Consider the following 23196-nt stretch of genomic DNA (forward strand, 5'->3'; position numbering starts at 1 on the left):
TCTCTTTAGCACAGCCTTGAAGCCCACTGCCTTTTCGAAGAGGATCGTCCGGGCTCCAAGATATCCTACCCATTTCGCAATGCTCCTTTAGATCGGGCTCGGAAAGAATACTTGGCTGACTCGTCAACCCTCCACGAAGGCTCCGACCACGTACTTTTCGCGACGACTTCTCTCTCCCGTCGGTTGAGGAACAAGCGCGCAAACCATAGACTGAAATGTCTTCTGCGACTCCTTCAACCAGTCTGCAGAGCAGCAGCAGCTCTGCTGGCCTGGGACCAACTCCACCCTCCGTGCCCAGCGGCAAAGGCACCACCACTCCACCGAAATTGACCCAGCAGGATGCTACCGTTGAACTCAAGAACATGAAACCGGAACGTGGTGGCGTCAAGGGCTCAATTCCCATCGGGGAGGATATCATGCAAATTGCCCGTATAGGAGAGATTGCGGTCATGCAAAAAATGTTTGATGAGAAGAAGTTCCACGCTAATCATAAGGACGAAGAAGGGATTACCCCGTTACATGTGCGTATCAACGATATCTCGTCTTGCACCATGGCCTGAAGCCGCTTTCACGGACTATGCACTGATAATGTTACTCCCTCCATCTAGTGGGCTGCGATCAACAACCAATATGCGATGTGCAAGTTCCTGCTTGACTCGGGTGCTGATGTCAATGCAAAAGGAGGAGAGTCCGTGGCTACGCCCGCAATGTGGGCAGCCCAGCGCTGCCACTATTATATCGTACACCTATTGCTTCAACACGGCGCCGACCCTCTTCTTACCGATGTCCAAGGCTACAACATTCTACACCTGGCTACCATCGATGGAAATGCCTTCCTGCTCGTGCTCCTTCTGCATCAAGAGATTTCGGTAGACGTCACAGATCAACAAGGCCATACGGGTTTGATGTGGGCAGCATATAAGGGATTCCCCGCATGCGTGGATCTGTTTTTGCGCTGGGGTGCTAATGCAAATGCTGTTGATGACAGCGGTCTGACCCCCCTGCACTGGGCCTTGGTCAAGGGGTCATTGCCTTGTGTCCAGAAGCTCATAGAGTATGGCGCCGATAGGTTCGCAAAGACCAGGGACGGCAAAACCCCAGCGACCGTTGCAGGCGAAATGAATACGACACGCGTGTGGTATCGGGCTCTGGACGAATGTGGCTACGACTTCGATGGGCACACAAAGGTTCTTCCCTTGGGTTTGACGCCCTGGGTGCGGAGCAAAACTGCCATGTCCAAGTTCTTCTTCTTGTGGCCCTTCTTGATGATCTTCATGGCACTGTGGATTCTCAGCCACATGGTTGTTTTCGCTGCCGTCCCGATCATGATTGCGACGACTTACGGGCTGCAGTGGCTGGCGCAGAAGGTCGCCAGCCAAAGTATCTCTGAGTATAGAATACTTCAGAAGACGGTAGGTCAACGATTCCCCTTGCATTCCCATTCTTTGTTCATCACTGATCCGCGATCTAGCCGTACCTGTCAGGCGTCTTTGCCGGGTCTCTATTCTGGGTCGGTGTGAGATATGTTTTCTACGTCCTACCAGGTAAGGCATCCCTTATAAATGAACATTGTCGACCGCCGCTCGGGACCAGCACTGACAGCCTTCACCTAGCGACATATACTTCGTCTCCAATTTCGAATATTTGCTTCGCTCTCTTCTTCTCATTGACAGCTTACTTCTATTTCACTGCGATGGTTGAAGACCCCGGCTTTGTGCCGAAACTTGGCAGCAGGAATCAGCAACGAGCGGTCATTGCAGAGCTCTTCGAGCAGTGGAAGTTCGACGAAGAAAACTTTTGCGTTTCTTGCATGGTCAGGAAGCCTTTGCGAAGCAAGCATTGCAAGCGTTGTGGACGCTGTGTTGCAAAGCATGACCAGTAAGCCCTCGACTGGCAAAGATCAAGAGTGCCCGCTGACCATCAAAACAGTCATTGTCCGTGGATCGATAATTGCGTAGGATCCAACAACCTGCGTCATTTTGTATTGTACATCACCTGCCTCGAAGTGGGCATTATTCTTTTCGTGCAGCTTACATACTCATGTAAGTACCAGGTCTCTTATCACCCGGGGGAAACACTAATGAATTTCCCAGACATCGCCATCTTGCCAGCACCTGTCAATCCGACGTGTAATGTTATTAACGAGACTCTCTGTGATTATGTGCTTCGCGATACGTTTACCCTCGTCCTCGATGTGTGGGTTATCATTCAGCTGGTCTGGGTCACTATGCTTTGTGCTGTTCAGCTTGTTCAAATTTCGCGGAATCAGACGACCTATGAAAACATGCGAGGGCATTCGATTGATCGGAGCTACCCAAGTTCTCGTGCCTTTGCTTCGGCTTTGGCGGCTGGCACAACCTCCTTCGAGGGTGCCGGTCTATCCTCTGCTGGACAGGGCCCGAACCCAGCTCTTGCGCATGGTGCTGCGCACAGACACGGAAGGGGCGGCTGTTTGCAACAATGGACTTCTCTTCTCGGCATTGACACGTTCTTTGCTACTGCACGAGACGGGCTGCGAGATGGTCCACGTGCTACTCGGGCGAAGAATCCTTTTTCGCGCGGTGTTGTCACCAACTGCCGGGACTTTTGGTGCGACCCAGCTCCGTATTTTGGGCAACGGGAGGCGGGATCTGGCATGCTCGGTGGTGAAGTAGTCAACTATAATCAGATGTACGAGATGCCGTCACGTATGCACAGTGGCGGAAGATACCGAAGCCTTGCCGACGATGACCCGGAGCAGAACGCTTAAAGATATCTCGCCCTAGTGGTTAGCAAGGCTTATGCCATGTTACCCGAACGACCATTTCGCCCGTGAAGATGTTTTGATCTTCGATATGCGATCTAATGAATGCCGGATGAACCTTTTGCTGTGACGATATGTTTGACTGGAATAGATGGTCCCAGATGGTGTCGTTTCCTCATGCCCTTACATTATCTTCCTGTATTATCTTTTGCATATAAAGATCATAGTATATTGGTAGATATTGCTATTTTAGCCCAGCGAATCTGAAAGACTTACAGACCTCTAGCTTGGCAGATCCGTCGAGTGACGTTGATGATAAATGATTGAGGAGGATAGCACCACTCTGCTCCAGTAGCAGTGGCTGAAAGCAGTTGTTTAGGAAGAACTCGTCATCCAGGGCGATGCGAAGTGGCACATGGAATCAAGATGATGGACGGAAATCAAAATCAGTGCGGCCGTATGATCCAGATTATTGGTAAAGATAGAGAAGAAAATAGAACAAAAAGGATGCAAATTGTCAAAGTTACTACCACGCAGACCGAAAAGGATATACCCTTTCTAGCTACTGGTGTAGAAGGAGGTACAAGGATGTCCCAAGAGAACAGAAAAAGAGATATGAAAAGAAGAAACCAATACCTAAACCAGCCCCTCCTACTCATCCCCAACCACAGCATTACAAATAAGGAAGTCACCACCCTTGACAAAACAGCCATGAATGGAGAAAAGAGCAAGCGCAAGCGCAAGCGAAGTTACTCCCAAAGTGGAGGGCATGGCATGGCATGGCATGCATGGTTCAATGTTCGCACAGGCTCGTATATACATCGTCCATACAAACATACCATACATACACCCTGTAATACCACATACGGAGCCCAACCAAGCCAAGCTTTCTCCAAAGCTGAACAAGGCCGATATCGCAAACACATACGAGTCATCACTTACTTATTCCTCGAATATTAACTATCTCTCATTTAGGTGTTTTTCTGCTTGGTTCTTATGGGTCGGTCAACCGCTTTGAAATGACAATGCCATGAGGGAAAGAAGAATGGGTGAATGGGTGGTTGGTTGGACCGTTGGAGACCACTGCGACACAAGCCCGTTATTTAATTCGTTCTGGTCTTAGATTTAGACCCAAAGTCAAAATGTCACGCTAAGATCTTATCTCGGCAGGAAGGAAGGGATGGAGGGAGGGTGATGCGTTTCACTTCCATCATGCTTTGTAATTTTTTTTATTTTTCTTTCTTGCTTTTGGTGGAGCGAATACGAGGCTTCGCTACTTGTCTTAGTATAGACTGACGAGAGATCTGCGAACGCAATGACAATACATATCTCTATACCTCTATGTCCTATGCGATATTCGAGTAGTAACCACAATAACCAAGAACAGAAGATCCCGAAAGACAAAACCCGCCAGCCCAGTCCATCCAGCATGATTTAAGTTTCCCGTAACACGAAGCCTGGTCAGTGGGTGGGGCTCAGTATTTCCCCGGTGGTTTGGTTCCCGGTGTTTCATTGGATAGGTGTTGGGTTATGGGTGGGTGGGTGAGTGGTGGCATCCATCTTTCTTCTGTTTTTGCTCCTGAAGTCGGAGGTTGGTATGCCGTATGGAGCTCTATTCATTTATATTTCATGGGTCGTCGTGGATGTGGACTGACCGCTTCGCTAATTTGGGGTTGGTTTTCATCTGATAATAGATGGGTTCGTGAGTTGAACTGGGGGGAAGGGGGGGGGTTACTGATTGATTAGGGCATGTCCGAGGGGTGCTAGTGTGCTTTTTATGCAAATGGGGGTGGGATTATTTTGGTTTTGTAAAGGGTGGTTGTGGAGGGAGACCTACAGTACGTCTGTTGGTTAGTATATTTACATGAGTTGATCGGTGAATTTCTGGCGGTACCTGATTCGTGACTTCACGGATGAGTTCGAAAACCCCCAACTGCGTTGGTTGCAGATCGATCGTTCGAGAGTAGTTGCCTACATAAGGACCCTGAACATCAGTACCTGACATAGGTAGGGTAAGTTTTGCTAAGTGAGCGTCTCTGCATCAGAATCTCGGGCTCAAGCTACGAGTAGTTACCCGTAGACCGGGGTTGCCACAAGCTCAGTCGCAGCATGCTAACTTGATCTGTACATCTGCATCAGAGAGTGGGTTGGTACGCTGCCGGCTAGTGCTTGAACCTGCAAGATGCGTGGGGAGAGATTGAAAGTCTGCAGGAGCGGAGAGAACCCCCCAAAGAGACCAATGAACCGATGATTCCGTTAGGCAGGCTAGCCGAGTGCCTTCTGCCTACTACAGGCCACCATTCTAGCATTCTGCAGCCGATTGGGAGCCTGCCCAAAGCTGCCGGTATTTTATCATTGGATGGGAGTGGGATTTGCATGATAATAATAATGATGGTGGACATGTCACTGGCCCAGACCTGAATGGGATCAGCGAGGGCAACCAGCCTAGCCTGTTAGTGCTTGGAATCGAGTCTAGGGGGTCGGTCGACTGTCTCCGTCTCAGGTCGCATACATCCGCGCGTACTTCATAGGGACTAGTTACATCGCGGTGGTCGAGAGCACCAGTCGGAGCGATGATAATCTGCAGGTTTAGGTTTCTTAGTTTTTTATATGGCAGAAGAAAAGAATCGACTATACGAGGATTCTCAGCAGATCGTCCTTGATTTACTAGTAATGTGAGAATGGTGTTACAGTCGGGTTCTAAGATAACCCCAGAGCAAGGGCGAGGTCAATTACCTGACCGATCTAAAGATTTCTCTAGTAACCCCCAGGGGGAAAGGTGAAAGGTGGTCAGATACTTTAGTTAGATTATTATTACGGCAGCAATTCCCCCATGGTCTGTCTGATCACTGCTGCCACGGAGTGCTTCCTATCTAGCCGGGCCGGTAGCAGGGTTTTTTTTTCTCTTTCTTAGTATTTCCCTCACCTAGGGGCTTGGTATTGTGGGAACGGAGAAACGAAGCGGGGCCGCTCAGAATTATCAATCACTGATCGGGTTGTTACTTAATCATGGCCCGGGACTTCTCGTTGGATGTGTTTCGGAGAATCAATTTCTCGTACTGCAGGTATGGGTTAACTCCGAAAAAATCCCTCGGGAACCGAGACAGGGGAGGCGGGTGGCAGGCGAGGTAGGGGAGTAGGGGCTAAGAAAAAAAAAAAAAGACCGAAGTGAGTAGCCCGTATACCCATTACCGAAGCAAGCGTGTGTGGGAGAGACCAAAGATCAACCTGCATGGTGCTTCATCGTAATCAATCAGTGGGTGGGTCCCCCCTCCACCCAGGGGGTCCCTGGCAGCGAATGGGCGTGGAGAACGGGACGCCCAACGGAAAAAGAGCGCGCCTGGCTCGGCGATGGGCGCAGTTGCGGTTGTGGGATGGCGCCATCAGATAACGAGCGAAAATTTTTATCTGATTAGATTATTGGGATCCCTCCCCGACCCTCAACCTTGGTTGAGCTTCAACTACTGAAGCCCACCCGCGTCCTGTCCTGTGCCGAGTTAATTGGTGACAATTGGATGCCATGGATCCCTTCTCTGAGATGATTGTCTCCTGTTTCCCCCTCTGGTGCAGAGTCTCCAGGTCCATTCATTGCGTATTCCTGGCGGCGGTTAATCCGACCAGAGCCAATTAGCCTGTTCGCTTGACGTCAGCGGGTCTGTGCTAGACCAGGCCGTTTGTGCGCCCAGCCCACTTGTTTTCCCTCCCAGGCACACCCAGTCCTCTTGCTGTCGGCTACTGGCGCATGTCAGAGGGCGGATAAAGTTTAAGGAGAATAAACAAGCATAACAGTCGCACACTGCGCCATGGACATGACTTTCCAGCACAATCAGCGGTGAAAACCGATCATCAGGCACTTGCCGTATTCCAATCTCTATTCGTTGTACAATTCCAACTGGCTATGTGATTCAATGCTTGGGTAACAAGGAAATATGATGATGGGTAGTAGTAATAGCAAAAAAAAAAAAAAAATAGGTAATGAGACAGAAAGATGAGCACAGATACAGTAAGTAGATCATCGCGCCAAGGTCCAACAGTGTCCCTACCATTTTGTTTGGGGACATCCTCGTTTCTCATCCATTCTTATTCTCAGAAAGAAAAAGAAAGGTCCGCTCCAGCACCAATCATCACGCGCCTGGGAAGCGGACCCCTGGGTTTCCGATCCGGCAAAACATTTACAGCATAGCGCGCAACTTCGTGGCCGGCACCGTTGCACCCGCGAGCTGCTCGCCAAAGATCGACTCCACCATCTCTCCACCACGAGCTGCCAGCACCGACAGAAGACTGTCACTCAGACCATGAGTCTTCTCATTGCAGCCCTGGAGCCAGATTCCAGCATGTGCACTGACTTTGCTGGCATCCATCTCGACCCGGTAATCCCGACTCGGCGTCCATTCCTCCTGGCCCGCCGGTCGCAGGTGCTGCACGTTGCTCAAGAGCTGCTCATGTGCATTGCGGAAGTAACCCGTCGCCACCATGAGCGCATCCACCTCCAATGTCTCCTTGCCATCGCCCACCAGGCTATCCGACCCATCCTTGGCGGACCTCACGTGGATCCGCATCCGACTCTGGGGTCCGTGATGTTCAACTCGCGTGATCTTGCGCCCGGGGAGGATCCGATGTTGCCATTGCCGCTCGTCGGGGTTCTTAACCCTCTGGACGTACATATCATGGAAGATCTCCTCAATCAGCTCCAGCCGAACCACACTGTAATTAGTGGCCTTGTCGGCCTTGAGGGAACGCTGGCGCTCGGCGGAGGAGAGGTTGTAAAACTTATCGATGCGCTCGGGGTTGAAGACTTCGTTGACGCTATGCTTTTGATTAGATGTGAAAAAAAGGCGCAGGAGACAGTGTACTTACAAAGGCGAGTCGTCACTAGGCCGCATGGCCGTGTCTCTCATAATCAGGGTTGTCTTCGAGTTGGGGTATCGCTTTTGCAGGTCATGGAAGATCTCTGCCGCACTCTGGCCACTTCCAAGGACGGCGATGTTGTAGGGGTCGCTCGGGTTTTTGAGCAGATTGGGCAGGTTGGTGCAGTACTTCGACGAGTGCATAATCCTGGCGTCCTGGGGAAGACCCGGGGGCATCTTAGCTGTGCCTCCAAGCGCGACCACAACCTTGCGCGCTCTTCTTGCGGAGATCTCTCCTGTCTCAACGTTCCGGGAGCGAACAGTGAAGAAGTCAACCACTGAGCTGGTGGGATCGGTCTTTCCAGGGATCACATCGACCACCTCCTCCCCATAGGACACGACATCGGAGAACTGTTGCGCACACCAGCGCATATAGTCTTCAAACTCCAGGCGGGCGGGGAGGAATGTTCCCAAGTTTGTGAAATGGATCAGGCGATCCTTCTGGTGCAGATAGTTGAGGAAGGTGAAGCTGCTGCGGGGATCGCGGAGGGTCGCGAGATCCTTGATGAACGAGATCTGCATCCTTGAGCCCGGCACCAGCATGCCCGAATGCCAGGCGAACTGCTTTTGGCGTTCCAGGAAACAGACTTTGGGCTGCGAGCCAAACCCAAGGGCCGACTTGTTCAAGCAGGGGTCCAAAGCATCGTGCAACGCAATTGCAATAGCAAGAGAAGCCGGTCCAAATCCCACACAGAGAAGATCGTGCAGCTCATCCTTGGGAGTAGACTTTAGCCGCGAAGGCTCCCGCTGCTGCTTGAGGGGCATGTTGCGACGGCTGTGGAAGCTGACTTCGGGCTTCCGTACCACAGGTTCCATTGATGTAAGCTAACGGATGGATAGGGGGAAGAGGCAGTAGGGGAATATGAATGAGAAGGAGAGATAGAAGTTCCGTGCCCAAAGGTCGGGGGATCAGAGGAGACGGGGCGGAAGACGCAATAATGATGGGATTCTGAACGAAGGTGGGAGAGAACCGCGGCAAGTTGGTGGGAGCGATGGTCGTAGTTATATGCCCCGGTGGATAATCTGATGGGGGGCAGTAGCTTCGAACTTAGTAGACTCTGCACTCAAATGTGTAGAAATTCGAAATAATTGAATTTCCAAACGAGTAAATAAAAATGTCATAAATGAAAATAAAATCCTAAAAGGGAAAAAAAGGTAAAAAAAAAAAAGGCTCGGCGCTGATGCCCTTTTTTTTTTTTTCCCCTGCTCTTTTTTTTCCCTGAAGCAGCGGATCCCGTTAGAGACGGTTTTTTTTTTGCCAGGCCCCCGAGCAAAGCAACCGGCCGTGGTTTCTTCTGACAGCGGGCCGGCAAGGGCGTACTTGATAGGCACTCCTCGGTTCCACCACCTGTCCGTGTAAAACGTGGTTGCTGCTCCTATTTACGTACTGTCTGGTCTCACATTAATGCCGGAGGACCGATCATTGCAACGGAGATGCAGAGCATCAACACCATTGAAGCCGGTGTCAGCCGGTGGCTTTGAAGGAGGGGATTGATACACCCTGAGCGTCGACCTTGGACTGAAATGTGGGATGTCTCATACATATATGATATAGGACGACCGCGGTAAAATCCCAGGCAGGTCTGGTGATTTCCTCGGAGATAAGATGCTTGATCAAACCCACGGTGTAGGGACTAGGGAGCAATACCGACGAGCCAACTGTGCCAGCTTGGGATGCTGAGGATCACGCCACAACCACCCTCACGGAACATAGCTCGGCGATGCGTGATAGCCTACCAACGAATGATCCAACGAGACCTGACAAGCAAAGCCAACAGACGACAAGCAAGGCCACCTACCTAACTACGGAGAACTTACGTGAAGTCTCCGACCCCCGAGAGCCGACCAGACCAGCAGCCCCGCAGTATTTTCCACTGCACAATGCAATTATCCTGGAAAGTGGGATGATGGACGCTTAGATTAGATCCGCAGTTGCCCGATGTCGGGAAATTTAACTGGGCTGAAGGGCTCTAGCGCGCCCCTCCCGGTACCGGTATGGTATTGACGCCCAACTTACAGTACCATGTTGTACCTCCCTCTTACCTCCACTTGCCAGTTGCGTACAGAGCTACATCCCAGGTACCGATTAAGCTTTTCCTGGCCTCAAGCAATACGTATCTACATACAAGTAATGCTGCTGCTCAGGCATTCACACCACACTTCCTCACCAGTTCTGAGTGGTCACGAGCTGCCCATCCTCGGCCCCTGCAAACCTTGTGATGGCGGCGGGGCCCAAGGTTAACATCCAGGGACTATTCCATGCAGTGGAAACATTTCCCGCTGCTCTTCCATGTCGGCGATCCATGGTTAATTTTTGCTGGCTAGCCGACTTCGACAGGAGTTATCGCATACATCTACTTGTCCCACATCTGCATGCAAGATCGCAACCCGTACCAGGTGCAGCCAGGTCCGCTGACAATTGCCTGCGATCCTTCTCTTGGAGAGCCTCCCGTGTCGATATCCCAAAGGTCACAATGGGTAATTGGCAATACAGGAGTGGTCAGCGGTGCCTATCCTTGCTAGTCGCTCGGACGGTGGTCAATCTCAGGTCCAGCCTGGATCTGATTGGGTTTTCGCGATGCTACTTGGACCTACCAAGTAGCACGGATTGCTAATCCTGCTCGTGCTATTCGATGGCCTTCCAACTTCGGACGGTCTACGCCTGCCTTGATTTCTGAACCGGTGTTCCCTAGGACCGCGTATGGTTCGCAGGAAAATCCGCCCCTCCATCGCCCCCCACACCAACGAAGTGCAAGCATACCTTTAGTTTATGGATCCTCCCGTCTCTATAATGAAAAGGGAAACATGTAGGCTGGACTCAGGAGAGAGTAGGATACATCTAGCTGGTATCTCGTACATGGCGGGAACTCCATGTGGGATAAGACCTCGTCCTAGAGAAAGAGAGAGAGAGAGAGAGATCCTTAGGGTTAGCACCATCAAGCACAATTCTAGTAAAAAGTGGCACCACCAGACTAACAGCACTTGCGCATTGGTATCCATTGAAGTCCACAAGCACGTGCTGTTAGGTACCTAAAGTTGTCGTAGCCTGACATTACCAATCAGGCCATTCTTAATGGGCGGCCTGGTTACCCCGCCGCAAAGTACCCCTCCTTTGGGACTTGAGCGTGGGACAGGGATTGTTGGGCGAGGCAGTACGGAGTACTGTGTAAGGCCATGTCCACCGCTTCCCCACCTCCATAGTAGTACTTGAAATCATCGTCAATTGAGGAGAAGATCTGATGCGTGGGTCAACTCTCACCAAAAGACCAAAGATCCGCCCCAAACCTTCGTGCTCGTTTTCCGGGCCTTGTCTCAGCTACTATCTAGTACTACCCACTTTGACCCCGTGTGTGTCTCTTTTCCCGTTTCTTGCTGGTTAGGCCATACGTAACCATGTTCCGCGGTCGATCTATTCGCCTACCCACTCAATCTTGTCTCTTACTCCACCCCGATGCAGTGACCCCTCACCATTTACTTACTACCTCCTCGAGACCCCGCCGCCTATGCACCCCCCTACTTGAGCTTTAGAATGACAAATGTTTGATCGTTGGTTGGCTCGCGCAATAGACCAAGCCACCATTCCGTGCCTTTGTGGCAGCAGGCAGGTTGGGTACCTGGGCAGGCTACATGGATAGGTATACCTTCTACTCCTTCACCTCGAATCAGAAGCAATACTTGGAAGATGAGAAGGACTATAGCTGCAAGACACTACATCCCTTCATCTCTATGGCATTGTCTAACTGCCTTAGGTCTATATAGACCCTTGATTGCTTTGGTCTGAACAAATGGCGTAAGAACTGTTTCCGCTCCCTCAATCTTACTTATAATGCCTGATTCCTGACTGGCCATGGCCCCGCACGACAGATCGTTTCCCCCATTCCTAACCTTCCACCATTGCGGTGATAGCCATCGTCTTGTTCAAGTGGATGTAGCTTGATGACTCCACAACGGCCTGGACATTTTCCTGAAGCGAATCTATCGTTGTGCTTGCTCGGTTACTCATGGCGAGTATCCTTGTTCGCGCTTAAGCAGGTAATCAATAAGAACGAATCCATCATCGAAGACTCTTAATCTTTATCACATCGGACCCGGGGCACAATGACACTGGCAGCTCTATTGGTACCGACTGAGTGATACATGTCGTGGTTCATCAAAGCATATGCATTCGATCAGTTTCCTTCGACTCGCTAATGGATGTCCTTATGTTGGTCCCCTTATGCAGGGGCTGACGAACCCAATACTGTCCAACATAATCTACAAGTTGCATTACTATCGGAGCCATGCCATTGACCTTCCGGGATATGCTCGGTAGACAAGACAGACCCTAGCGTCTGGGGAGCGTGGCTATAGTGATGAAGTTGCTCGAAGTGATGAGGTCTAGTGGTTCTCGCCCAGGCAGGCCCAACACTTTCAGTCGCATATAAGGATGGTCCCACATTTAATTGTCTACAATATGCCCTAGGTTTCCATAAATAGTTCAGTATCACTATCTAGTGTACCTATTACAGCTAGGTGACCACCTCAGAAGCCTCAGTAAAGCATTCGCGAGTTCGTCAGGGGCGTGTAACAACTACAGATTCCCTGCACAACGATACTACCATGAGATCGCAGCCAACAGTTCGTTGGGTAAAGGTGGTGGCGAATCTCGCGGATCAAGTGATTGGGCCAACCATTGCTCATACTATTCTGCTAAGGGTTGTAAATGATGCCCATAAATATTATAATGTAAGCGTTTGGATACCTGATGAGTGTATTTTCGATGGGCGATGAGCTTTGCTCGGGTGCTAGAAACATTCAACCGTATTAAACGTCCCCGATTAGAATGAAGTGGGAACAAGATGGATCCATGTTATACAAAGAGGTATGGAGTACAATACAAAGGAAAGAGTCAAGTGACCTCGCTTGCCTCTAGGGAAGCGGGGGAGTGAAAGCGGCCTCGGCATCACCTCCAGAACAATCACTCAAAAAGGCTGCATATTGCAGGGTTGTTGCAGGCCGAAGGATATTGACAGGGCACCGTTTCTTAATCCCATCAAGGTATATCCCCGAGCACCCTTTACCCCGGGTCCTCCTGTGTTGCGGGTGGAATCTACGGCCGGCTGGATGATACATGCACTCGCAAAGCGCATGTAGTCCCTTGCTGCGTACTGTTTCTCTTCTCGCGACTGATATCTGGTGTTTATGTCCTAACGATCTGCGAAAGATAGCCCATAAAGGCATCTATCGACACCTTTGTCTTTCTACATGGGGTAGGTGGATGATTTGGAAGTAGCGGAGCATTATCTTGGTAGCTCCCAGCTTGTTGCCAGAGCTGAAATGGATGAGGTGTTTTGATGCTCTACATTCATAGTACACCCTTTTTCATGCACCCTATACTTCTGAAATGCATACAACCTTGTACAGATCAGGTGGTACTATTATAGGCAATCACGTTGACATCTCGACCTCCGTGACGTATAAAGAGATGATGTGTTCACCTACCGATGAAAAGAAGTTATTGCGGAAGAGATATCTCAGAGTATGTGCGGCAATGGAGGACTTCCTCATGTTAATCGGGCCACATCAATGGTCACAGCTCGGTTCATAACGTATCGACAATCGAGGTGATCATGAGGTACAATATTTGGTCTCTATTCAATTGACATCACCCCTTATCCGGGATAAAATACATGAGGTGCTCAAGTCGGTGCTAAGCAGTGACAGCCTATGGAAGTCTGTCGTCGCTATGAAACCACTTGCCGGGAACCCTCATGCCACCATACATCTTTGATATTGTCCCTTCGCAAATCGAAACACAATCGTTTAATACTTCTCAAGGTGGCCAGCAAGGTCTGGCCTAGCCTAGATAAGTGCAGCCGCATGGAGTCTGGTAAGTAGACATGACGGTCACAGGGCGGACTATCGTTGGAATAGGTGTCCTTCTAGATTGAGCTCCTGGGACTTGGGGCAATGCTCAATACGGCGGCAGTCATCCCGAAAAGGCCAGAAAGCCGTTTCACAGCTACTGAGTACGTACAGATCTCCACAATGTCTCACAGATGCCCGAGTTGAGTAAACGCATCGATGCTGGATGGGGATCTATGGCAGCCCACTTTTCATACAGTCCAAGCCACGGAAGTCTTTCGAAGATCAGGGTGGCTGAAAGGACATTTCCCGGTAAGCGACCAATGCTAGTGGACATCCCGTGCAGCAGAGTCTCGAGTGGCACAGCCTCGGATACTGATGGGACATGTCACATTTTGCCAACAAGAGGCGCGGCTATGCAAAACAAGAACAGCAAGATTAGATTTAGGGTATCCGGACAGGAAGATCAGCTGACTACCGTCTTAGTTGAAGAAGATGCGAACGGGCCACGCCAATAACGGCCGAATTGGCTGCAGAAGAGATTAAAGGTGTGGCGTAAGGGATGGACTTAATGCATGCATTATCTCTGAACCGAACAGTATTGCCTGTTTGGTTAGGGCAGGGCAAGCCGTGCTGAGTAATGCCGATTGGGTTTCGAGGGATGGATGGTTTCCCAATAAATCGAATCAAGGGTTGGACCAATAGCCTGGATCGGCTCAATTATTGCCCAGGGAGTCATTAGCAAACTGGTGCACAAGGCAAAGCTTACTGAGGGCTGGCTACAAGGATCTGGCTTCGATATAGACCCCTTGTGTTTATTGCTCAATGGGTGACTATATATATATATACCGGTGTTTAATGAATCCCAGACTCTGCGCCTCAATAGACACTGGTCATCGACTTGATTCAGCAGTCTCCGAGCCAAGAGAGAGAGAGAGAGAGAGAGAGAGAGAAAGAGACTATGGACAGAGGTGGACAACCAAGCTTCACAGTTGCTATCCCAACGTACACACATGATGATCACCATAGCATCGACCTCCAATTGCCTGAGGCAACAAGACCGTTTCATTCTTTCGGGCGCTAGAGTTCGGAAGCGGACGATCTAGAGGGAGATCGTGTGGGAGATAGGCTGTGTCTTGAGAAAAATGATGTTATCCATCATATTCGGGGTGCATCAACTATCAAGGCTATTGACCGAGTACCCGATGACGTATGGTGCCAAGGGGGAGGGAGCTGTTGGTATGTATCATACAGGGGGCTGTATGAGGAAAACGGGTTATCTAAGAATCTATGATCTATGACGGAGGATCTCCTACGTCAAAGATACTCGATCTGGACACGTCGACAATGAGGGATGACACGTGGAGCTGAGGGGTTTGTAGGGTTGAGGTCGGGCATCGGCGTTGGCACTATCGACTCCGTACGGAGTACTAGCTGACACGGAGTGCCTGAGACATCGGTTACCCTGGTATCTAGGGTAAGGCTGGCATGTTTACTCCGTATGTCACTTTGACTACGAAGTTGTGACTGACTCGTTAGCTACAGCCTACAGGGTCTACGGTGTACCTACCCAGTAAGCGGTTGAGGGGCTACTAGAAGGATTATGGAAGCATGAAAAGATGGGGCGTCGGAACCCCAAAAACATGCCCGAGCCTGGTGCCTGACCAAAGCGTCAAATTAGAGGGAGGGGAAAATAAAATAGAAAATCTCGTTAAATAAACGAATTATTTCAGCCTCGATCTTTGCCACCGCCATCACTTTCACTTTCTTGATTACAAAAATTAAATAGTAGCAAGACCAGAAACAGGCTGAACTGTGGCAAGGATTCAGGGAACAGTAGCAGTGATGTAGCCTCGAAACTTAAGCCTCTCCTAGTTGGCGGGATGAACCAGGTAATTATTTTGGTGCACATGCAAGGGCGCAGGATAATGAGTTGATCCGGCTTCCCCCGCGTGTCCTTATCAACATTATCGATATGATATTGTGTTGGCGATTGGGGAGGGGCGACGGGAGACGGGAACCGAAATCGCGTACTCCGTATGGAGGGTGTCTGTCAATACCGATGATTAATCTGTCGGAGTCATCATCATCATGATCATTATCGCCACGTTCATTGAGTCATCCTGTATACCCACCACCCTAGGTATCATGATGGCCGATGATCATGATTATCCCGGAGAGAAATACTACCATCCTGGATGGCGACATGCCAACTGATTGGCAAAAGTGGCTGCTCAGTAAACGTACAGGGCGTGTATGGAAGCGCGGTACGGAGTGGTATCGTATGATCCACGGGGGAACCCTGGGGGGGCGCGGCGGGCGGACTGAGGAGGAGGAGGGGGGGATCCTTACGACTTGCACCTTACGCGTGACGCTCCCGGCACTAAACCCAAAAGGAGCGGGGCAAACAACAACAAAGCGACGCGAGAGTCGCGCGTGCGACAGAAACATCGAGGCCCACGCTCGCGGATTGGCGGCGAGAGGGCCGTCGACGCCCTCCAACTGGCTGGGTACCTGGACCTGAACCACTCAAGGCCTGCCGATAGAATCCTGAACCCAGTAGACTAGCAGGCCTTAGTAGCAGTAGTCGTGACTACTACGGAGTACCTATGGACCTACTGACCACTATGTTCACTCGCTTCTTTTTTTTCCTGCCTGCCTGCCTGCCTGTCTCCCAGCATCTCTCCATCATCGCCGCTCTTCCTCCAGCCATCGACTATCCATCCACACCCCTCCCCCCAACCTTAACCGTCGAAACTCTCCTCCCGTAAGGGAAATCCCTCGGGCGATTGATCCATCATTATTGAAGGCTGGCTCTGCATACCGCAACTTCCGTCCCATCGCCAGCCCCTCCGCCCTCCGGCTGCCGCCCATCCTATCTCCCACCATCTCCACCACTATCCACCACGTCCCATCCCTTTCTTCGTCTCGACTCCCCTCCTTCGCGTGGCTGTCTGGTGCTTTTTTTGGGGTCCCATCGCGTCACCCCTTGCGCTGCCGGTCGCTCTGCCGGAGGAGCCCAGTCACTCAGGTTTTAAAGGAAGAAAGGGAGACGGAAGGGAGGCGAATCTTGCTGCTGCCGGTGTCCTTCTATCAAATCAAAATCATCCCTCTTGCGTCCCTCTCTGCAACCCGATCCCTCCTTCTGCGCATCGCTTGCAGGTAGTCGCTGTCTTGGAATTTCTCGCGTCGCCCTTGTCACGCCCCGGCTCCTCGTTCCTGTCGCCGCTGCATTGTCGCGCGTCGCGCCTGCTTGTTTTGACGCCTGTGTTGTCACTCTGAAACATTCTTCCTTATCGATCGGTATCGCCTTAGGCGCCGAGCGACACGGCGAAGGCCCGGAAAGACATTGCGTGTTTCAGGCGCGTGGCCCCGTGCCTCAGAGCGCGAAGAGTGCCGCTTGCGCTGGCCCTTTCCCACCCTCTCGTGAGGTGTATGGAGGCTTCACGAAGCGCATTCGAAGCCCCCCGTGGTCTCGGAATAGGCTGGTGATGTGCAGTCATCGTTCGTTTCGCATTACCGACTTGTTTTGGCTGGACCCTACCACCGGCGCGGAGCCTTACTTTCCTAGCATTCCACTGCGGTCAATAACAACTTCCGACTTCGTTACTGGCTAGAGCGACAGGAGGAAAACACCGCCACACGCATACTCGCTTTGTCTGTTGTTTTGTACGACCATCGCCAGCTGAGGTCATTGTTGTACCGCCTCCCACCTTGTCTACCCGACCTCACCAGTGACCGGTCCAGTGAGCCCGGCCTCATAACAACAACTTCGAGACCTTCAACCCTAGTGTTCTTTCTACAGACTGGCTCCGACCATGGTTGCGACGTTTTCGCCGCACCGCGATGCGGGTGGCACACTACACCTGCCTTCGCACACGGGCATTCACCATATGGATGCTAACTCGGCCATCCGACAACTGCGTCGGTCATTATCCCGTTCACCTTCGAAGAGTTCCAACTTCTCATTGCTTGCTTCCCGAAGCCACTCGCCTTCTAAAACAACACCGTACATCTCGTCTCCCTTATCGCCTTCACGGAGATCCACCCAGAGCAACTTCGTGCTTTTCCCCAGCTCCTCTCATCAGTCTCCATTCGCAGTCCCATATCACCCAAGTGGCAAAATCACAAGGCCGACGATGCGCCGTGTGCGGACGTCTCCGAGGAGCCCCGTGAAGCGTGCTCTAAACATTTCCACGGATCAAGGCAACGCAAAGCCTGCACAGTCAACCCCAACAATACCGGGCGTGGAGAACACACCCACAACGCCTGGGCTTGTTCAATCCGACAACACGGCTGGAGAGACTTGTCCAAGTGACACACCCGCCTGCACGGAACCCACCCTAGGGCCCCGACCAGCCCTCTCTCGAATCGAGAAGCGGCGGAGTGGAACGTTCGGCTCCTATGCCACAGTTAGCCCGCTAAAACGGAGCGATGGGATTATGAATCTAGATCGAGTGTCTCGGGGTAGTCCATCGGCGAAGAGGCGAAGTGTCCATACGGCAAACTTGTCGGGCGAGTTCAGCATATTTGACAACGAGGTCGCACTGAACAGTGCCGAGGAGTCTCCAGTCGAGACTTCCCCCGAGACTACCACGCCCTCCTTCCCTATCACCACCACCCCGTTCAGCCCGTTTGCCACCATTCCCAAACGATCCTCTTCTCTACGACGGTCCACTCTTCAGCAGCGCCAGAGTGATCGCTCTCTTTTTGCCCGGGCGAAGGCCATGGACGATCCGTCCGAGACTCCAGACAGCGGGACCCCCTTCACGACTGGACCTCGCATGTCTCTGGACCACAGTCTTTTCCAGCCAAGCCGGGACAGCCCATTTGTATCACGTCCATCGCCTGGCAGTCCTCTGTTTGCGTCGACATTGAACAATGCCGAATACTCCCGCCCTGCTGCTCATCCCCTGTCCAGAACAATCACGCAGTCCTCTTCCAGTTCGAGTCTTGCAGATGACTCTCCTACCCATGAACCTATCCACAAAGGTGATCGTCCCAGAGGGATCTTTAACTTTTCCAAGTCTCTTCCTGCGGGGACCGCTCGGCCTGCTCCGGTGCGGCATCTCAACCGCGAGGATTCGACATCTTCTATCGACTCCTTCGCCACTCCAGAGAACTACAAGCTAGTCAAGCCTCTTCCAGCGGCATTCATGTCGACTGGTCTCATATCCAAAAAGAATCGTAACGCCGAAGATTCTCAGAACACGCTGGGATTTAGCAAGAATATGCCCGATACCCCATGCAAACGGCCCATCAACCTCTTCCCCACGGCCGGAAGAATTCCGCCAGAGAGGCCTTTGGAAATGTCAGGCTTAGTTCGACAGTCGGACATGGTACCCCCCTCCCCCTTTAACCCTCCTAGTACGCGCCCCAAATCTGGACCGTTCGCACGAGGCATGGGCATCTTTGGAAGCTCTTTCAACAGGCCCGAGGTCTCACGACGCGGCAGTTTTGCCAGTATTGATGGCGACGACTTGCTACCCTCGCAATCGCCCTGTGGTCGACACAATAGTCAACCACTGAGCGAGTGTGACTTCCCACCGACACCCACGAAGCAGACCTTTTTCCCTTCCCGAACTTATCCGCCGCAAGTTTCGCAGATTGCTTCCCTCGAGAGATTAGCGGAGGCCAAAGGCACCAACTCCAGCCCTTTGCACGACAGGTTCCAACGTGGCTCTCCACGCACGCCTCAGGATCATCTCTTTCCTGACCCGAGCGGCCTTTCGATCTCCAACGACCAGCATTCGATCAAGCCCGATTTCAATTCCAACCTGCCAGCAACTCCCACTGGTCCCCGTGACTCTTTCCAGTCCGGAAAACGGCACAGCCTTCCGTTGGCCGGATATCATGCGTCCGATGTCGATCCCAGTTTGACCTCACGATTTGAACGGGTCGAGCTTGTTGGCACTGGGGAATTTTCTCAAGTCTACCGTGTTGCTGAGCCCCATGACACATCAATGTCGTCTCTGTTTTCCGGCGATATGTATCCCCCCAGAGTGCAGCAGCCTGAACGGGTTTGGGCTGTCAAAAAATCAAAGCAGCCGTATTCAGGGCTCAAGGACCGCGAGCGCCGCATTCGTGAGGTGGATATACTCAAGTCGTTGACCAACTCGGATCATGTCATAACTTTCATGAACAGTTGGGAGGACAATGGCCACCTCTACATTCAGACGGAATTTTGCGAAGAAGGTAGTCTGGATGTCTTTCTTGCACAAGTTGGGCTCAAGGCAAGATTGGACGATTTTCGGATCTGGAAGACATTGTTGGAGCTATCAATGGTAGGTTCTAACTCTTGATGAAATCTGGCCTTCATGACAGATCCAGGGTAGTGCTAACCGCCATGGCAGGGTTTGAAACATATCCATGACATGGGCTTCATCCATCTCGACCTCAAGCCAGCCAATATTCTAATCACATTCGAGGGTGTGCTCAAGATTGCCGATTTTGGCATGGCCGCGCGTTGGCCCGCAGAAGACGGCATCGAAGGCGAAGGAGACCGGGAATATATTGGACCCGAGATCTTGATGGGCCGCTTTGACAAACCAGCGGATATCTTCTCGCTCGGCCTCATCATGTTCGAGATTGCCGGAAATGTTGAGCTGCCCGACAATGGTCTTTCATGGCAAAAGCTCCGCAATGGAGACATGAGCGATGTTCCCAGCCTGACTTGGAGCTTCGAGACCAGCATTTTCCGCGATGCGTCCGGGAACCCCGTTTCGGAAGAACCCTCGTTTGAAGAGCTATGTGCCTCGGACTTCGGAGAGGATGATTTCGGGACGGATAGTTTCCTTGGAGGTCGCTCATTAAGCAAGCGGAACACGACCTCCCTGGCCCAGATGGGCGAGCTCGTCGATCCTCCTAGCTTCATGGTCGACGCGGGCCACGAGCAGGCCTTGGACAAGATCGTGCGATGGATGATCTCACCCGAGCCGCTCGATCGACCCACTGCGGACCAAGTGCTAGAAACGTTCGGGGTCCAGTTTGTGGCCCGTCGACGTCGAGCCGGGGCCACCGTTTATGAAGGCAACTGGGGCCCGGCCGACGAGGTCCTCGCGGAAGACGCCGAGATGATCGATGTTTAATCACCCACGACTTACCATATCTAGTGCATTTGGACGGAGTTGGCGCTTTCCTTTACAATACCATCTAATGACGGCGTTTATGCGGAGATCCGAACTTTTGATATTAATGTTCTTTTTCTCTCGATGACCTTGATGTGATCGGGATGTTTTACCGACCATCCTTCATGACTCGGACGATGTTGATACGACCGATGAGACGATGCTAGTCCCATGGAGGGGTGGTTGTCCACTCATTCCTCAGAAGATTTCTTTTGTTACCACGACCCGTTGATTTAGCGATGATGATAGGCTTTCTTTTGCGTCCCAGTCGCGTTTCCTTCCTTTCTCCATGTATCTATGTCTTGTTCCTGACTGAGTCCTTGCGGCTCGGGATGACTTGAGGCGACATGTCGTTTATGCCTGCCATCTCTGCTCGCCAGTGATTCCCCCTCTTCGTTTCTCACGATCTCCACCTTGTTTTATTGATGTTTGATTTCCTTTGTTGGAGTATGCCTCGAGGAACTGGAGTAGTTCTTGCTCATGCACCCGGGGCATTTGATGACCACTACTACCCTATCTCTAGATGTCTATGTATTAAATATCCTTGGCGTGAGCCTTTCTCTTCAACCCTGTGTTCTTGTCCCACTTTTTTTTCCCTCCCCCCTTCTGCCTGTGCTGTTGCCTTTTCCTATTGTGCCCCCTACCTACCCTTCTCTATATGTCCCGGGCAGACCAGAAACCGCCTCGAAGTGATCAAGCCGGCTTGAGAACAGGATAATGCTGTGAATTAGATCTTGAAATGTACATTTGAATTGGACGGGCATGAATGACCCCATGAGCCGAGAATGGAAGACTACCAGTAGTACCTTAATGCGTGTGGTTTCGACTGGTCGATAGATACAAAGTAGAAGACGGCTCGCCACCGGCCGACGGTCTTGGCAGAAGCCGCTGCGTCTTCGTCTCCGCAACCTTGCGATTCCTCCGTCCTCCAACGCTCTCTCTCTCACATCTCACACCACGCCTCCGGTAGCGTTTCTTGCTTCGTTCCATTCGAAAACTTCCGTCCCCTGCTCTCATTGGATTTTGCTCCGGCCCGTGGCGACGATGTGCGATTCAATTTGAGAGCCTCATCACGGAAGTTCACCAGCTGGGAGTCTCACGCCGAGTACTAGAACCTCGAAATCCGCTGAAATACAATCAACCCCGCATATACAGCTGCCTTTACTACCCCCGACCGAGAGATCCTGACCGATCACTTCATCTTACAATATGGATCATAGAACCTTCGTGTCGGATTCTCTCCTCCGCCTGACGAACGCGTCGGACCCTACCGTCGTCGACTTCGTGCTCGCCACCGCCAGCTCTGCCAAATCGGCCACCTCCTTACAAGATAAACTACTTCCTTTCTTGGACGGCAGCTCGGGTGACATTGGTTCGTTCTGCGGGGAACTCTACAGGCGGGTTGGCGCGGGCGCGAAGACCGCGCCCAGTGCCAGCAGCTCCAATGTGCCAGGCAAGGAGCGTAGCGATGGCGGGTCCAAGAAGAAATATCGGCTGCTGGAGATGGAGGATGACGTTTCAGAGGCTCGAGGCTCGCTAGGCCCTGTGAATGTCGAGGCCGAACGGGAGCGACGGAGACGCAGAGATAAAGATCGGAGTAACGGGCGAAGCACCAAAGATGCGGAGAGCGGTCGCAGCCGCTGGGAGAAAGATGAGAGCCGCAAACGCGATCGTAGTCGCGAGGAGGAGGCGCGCGACCGTCCCCGGACCAAAAAGCTGCGTCGACGAGACATGGATGACTTTGATGATCGCTGGGGGGATGAGGATATCCCCGAGGACGAGCTGTACGAGGAGGACGAGCAGGCGGGTGAGTTTGAGGAGTCACCATCGAAGCGGACCCGGCTGGAAGATGGGTCTGCGTCGCCTCGGTCGAATGCCTCCGCAGACCTGGATCCCGAGACGAAGAAGGAGCTGGACCGGAGACGAGACCTCGAGGAACGAGATGAGTTTGCAAAACGGCTTGCTAAGAAGGATGATAGCAAGACTAAGAAGATCGTCGAGGACCGGACGAAGGCTGGTGAGGCCGCGCGTCGACGAGAGTTGGCCGATAACGCTTCAGCTCGAGCAGCTGTCATGCCCGACCTTCGATTGCGTTCTCGACAGGAGTATCTTAAGAAACGAGAGACCGAACGGTTGGCCCTCTTGCGCAGACAGGTTGCAGAGGAGGCGGCGGAGTTGCGCGACAACCCCAATTTGACTCGCAGGGAGAAGGAGGAGTTTGCTCGGAACAGAGAAGTGCTGCGGATTGCGGAGGAGCGACTACGGATTGATGATCATCGCGATGGTTATATGATGCCCGAGGACTACATTACCGAGAAGGGCAAGATTGATCGGAAGAAGAAGGAAGACGCCCTCTACAAGCGTTACGTGGATCGCGATGACCGTGGCCAGGAGCGGTTCGTTACGGAGCACGAAGAATGGGAGTTGGAACAGACTGCCAAGGCAAAGGCACAGATCAATCGGGCCGAGTTTGTCGACGAAGGCGACTACGAGTACGTGTTCGATGACTCGCAGAAGATCAACTTCGTCATGGACGCCAAGATGGAAGGCACTCGAAAGCCCATGACCCAGGAAC

General features: G+C 51.9%; 5 protein-coding genes across 5 annotated transcripts; 4 read left to right on the plus strand and 1 right to left on the minus strand.

The window, feature by feature from the left end:
* The first annotated feature begins 752 nt into the window (after positions 1-752).
* Positions 753-3045, plus strand: BO80DRAFT_4509 (zf-DHHC-domain-containing protein). The gene is made up of 6 exons (XM_025721846.1): positions 753-990; positions 1023-1412; positions 1472-1544; positions 1614-1878; positions 1930-2042; positions 2094-3045. Exons 1-6 carry the CDS (start codon positions 967-969, stop codon positions 2747-2749), a joined length of 1521 nt encoding a protein of 506 aa, XP_025580567.1. The 5' UTR covers positions 753-966; the 3' UTR covers positions 2750-3045.
* A 3651-nt stretch (positions 3046-6696) lies between these two features.
* Positions 6697-8819, minus strand: BO80DRAFT_370835 (uncharacterized protein). The gene is made up of 2 exons (XM_025716468.1): positions 7601-8819; positions 6697-7549 (listed from the first exon to the last, which is right to left on the minus strand). The coding sequence occupies exons 1-2, from the start codon at positions 8464-8466 to the stop codon at positions 6916-6918; spliced, it is 1500 nt and encodes a 499-aa protein (XP_025580568.1). The 5' UTR covers positions 8467-8819; the 3' UTR covers positions 6697-6915.
* Positions 8820-12894: 4075 nt separating this feature from the next.
* On the plus strand, positions 12895-14012 carry BO80DRAFT_430609 (uncharacterized protein; the record flags this gene model as incomplete). Its single annotated transcript, XM_025720708.1, has 4 exons — positions 12895-12899; positions 13054-13168; positions 13468-13519; positions 13669-14012. The coding sequence occupies 4 exons, from the start codon at positions 12895-12897 to the stop codon at positions 14010-14012; spliced, it is 516 nt and encodes a 171-aa protein (XP_025580569.1).
* A 2109-nt stretch (positions 14013-16121) lies between these two features.
* Positions 16122-16986, plus strand: BO80DRAFT_450990 (uncharacterized protein; the record flags this gene model as incomplete). Its single annotated transcript, XM_025721853.1, has 3 exons — positions 16122-16163; positions 16342-16709; positions 16818-16986. The coding sequence occupies 3 exons, from the start codon at positions 16122-16124 to the stop codon at positions 16984-16986; spliced, it is 579 nt and encodes a 192-aa protein (XP_025580570.1).
* Positions 16987-17155: 169 nt separating this feature from the next.
* On the plus strand, positions 17156-20814 carry BO80DRAFT_4579 (tyrosine protein kinase SWE1). The gene is made up of 2 exons (XM_025722250.1): positions 17156-19778; positions 19848-20814. Exons 1-2 carry the CDS (start codon positions 17313-17315, stop codon positions 20580-20582), a joined length of 3201 nt encoding a protein of 1066 aa, XP_025580571.1. The 5' UTR covers positions 17156-17312; the 3' UTR covers positions 20583-20814.
* The last annotated feature ends 2382 nt before the right edge of the window (positions 20815-23196 follow it).

This window comes from Aspergillus ibericus (genome assembly GCF_003184845.1).
Source record: "Aspergillus ibericus CBS 121593 unplaced genomic scaffold BO80scaffold_1, whole genome shotgun sequence".
Lineage (NCBI taxonomy): Eukaryota > Fungi > Ascomycota > Eurotiomycetes > Eurotiales > Aspergillaceae > Aspergillus > Aspergillus ibericus.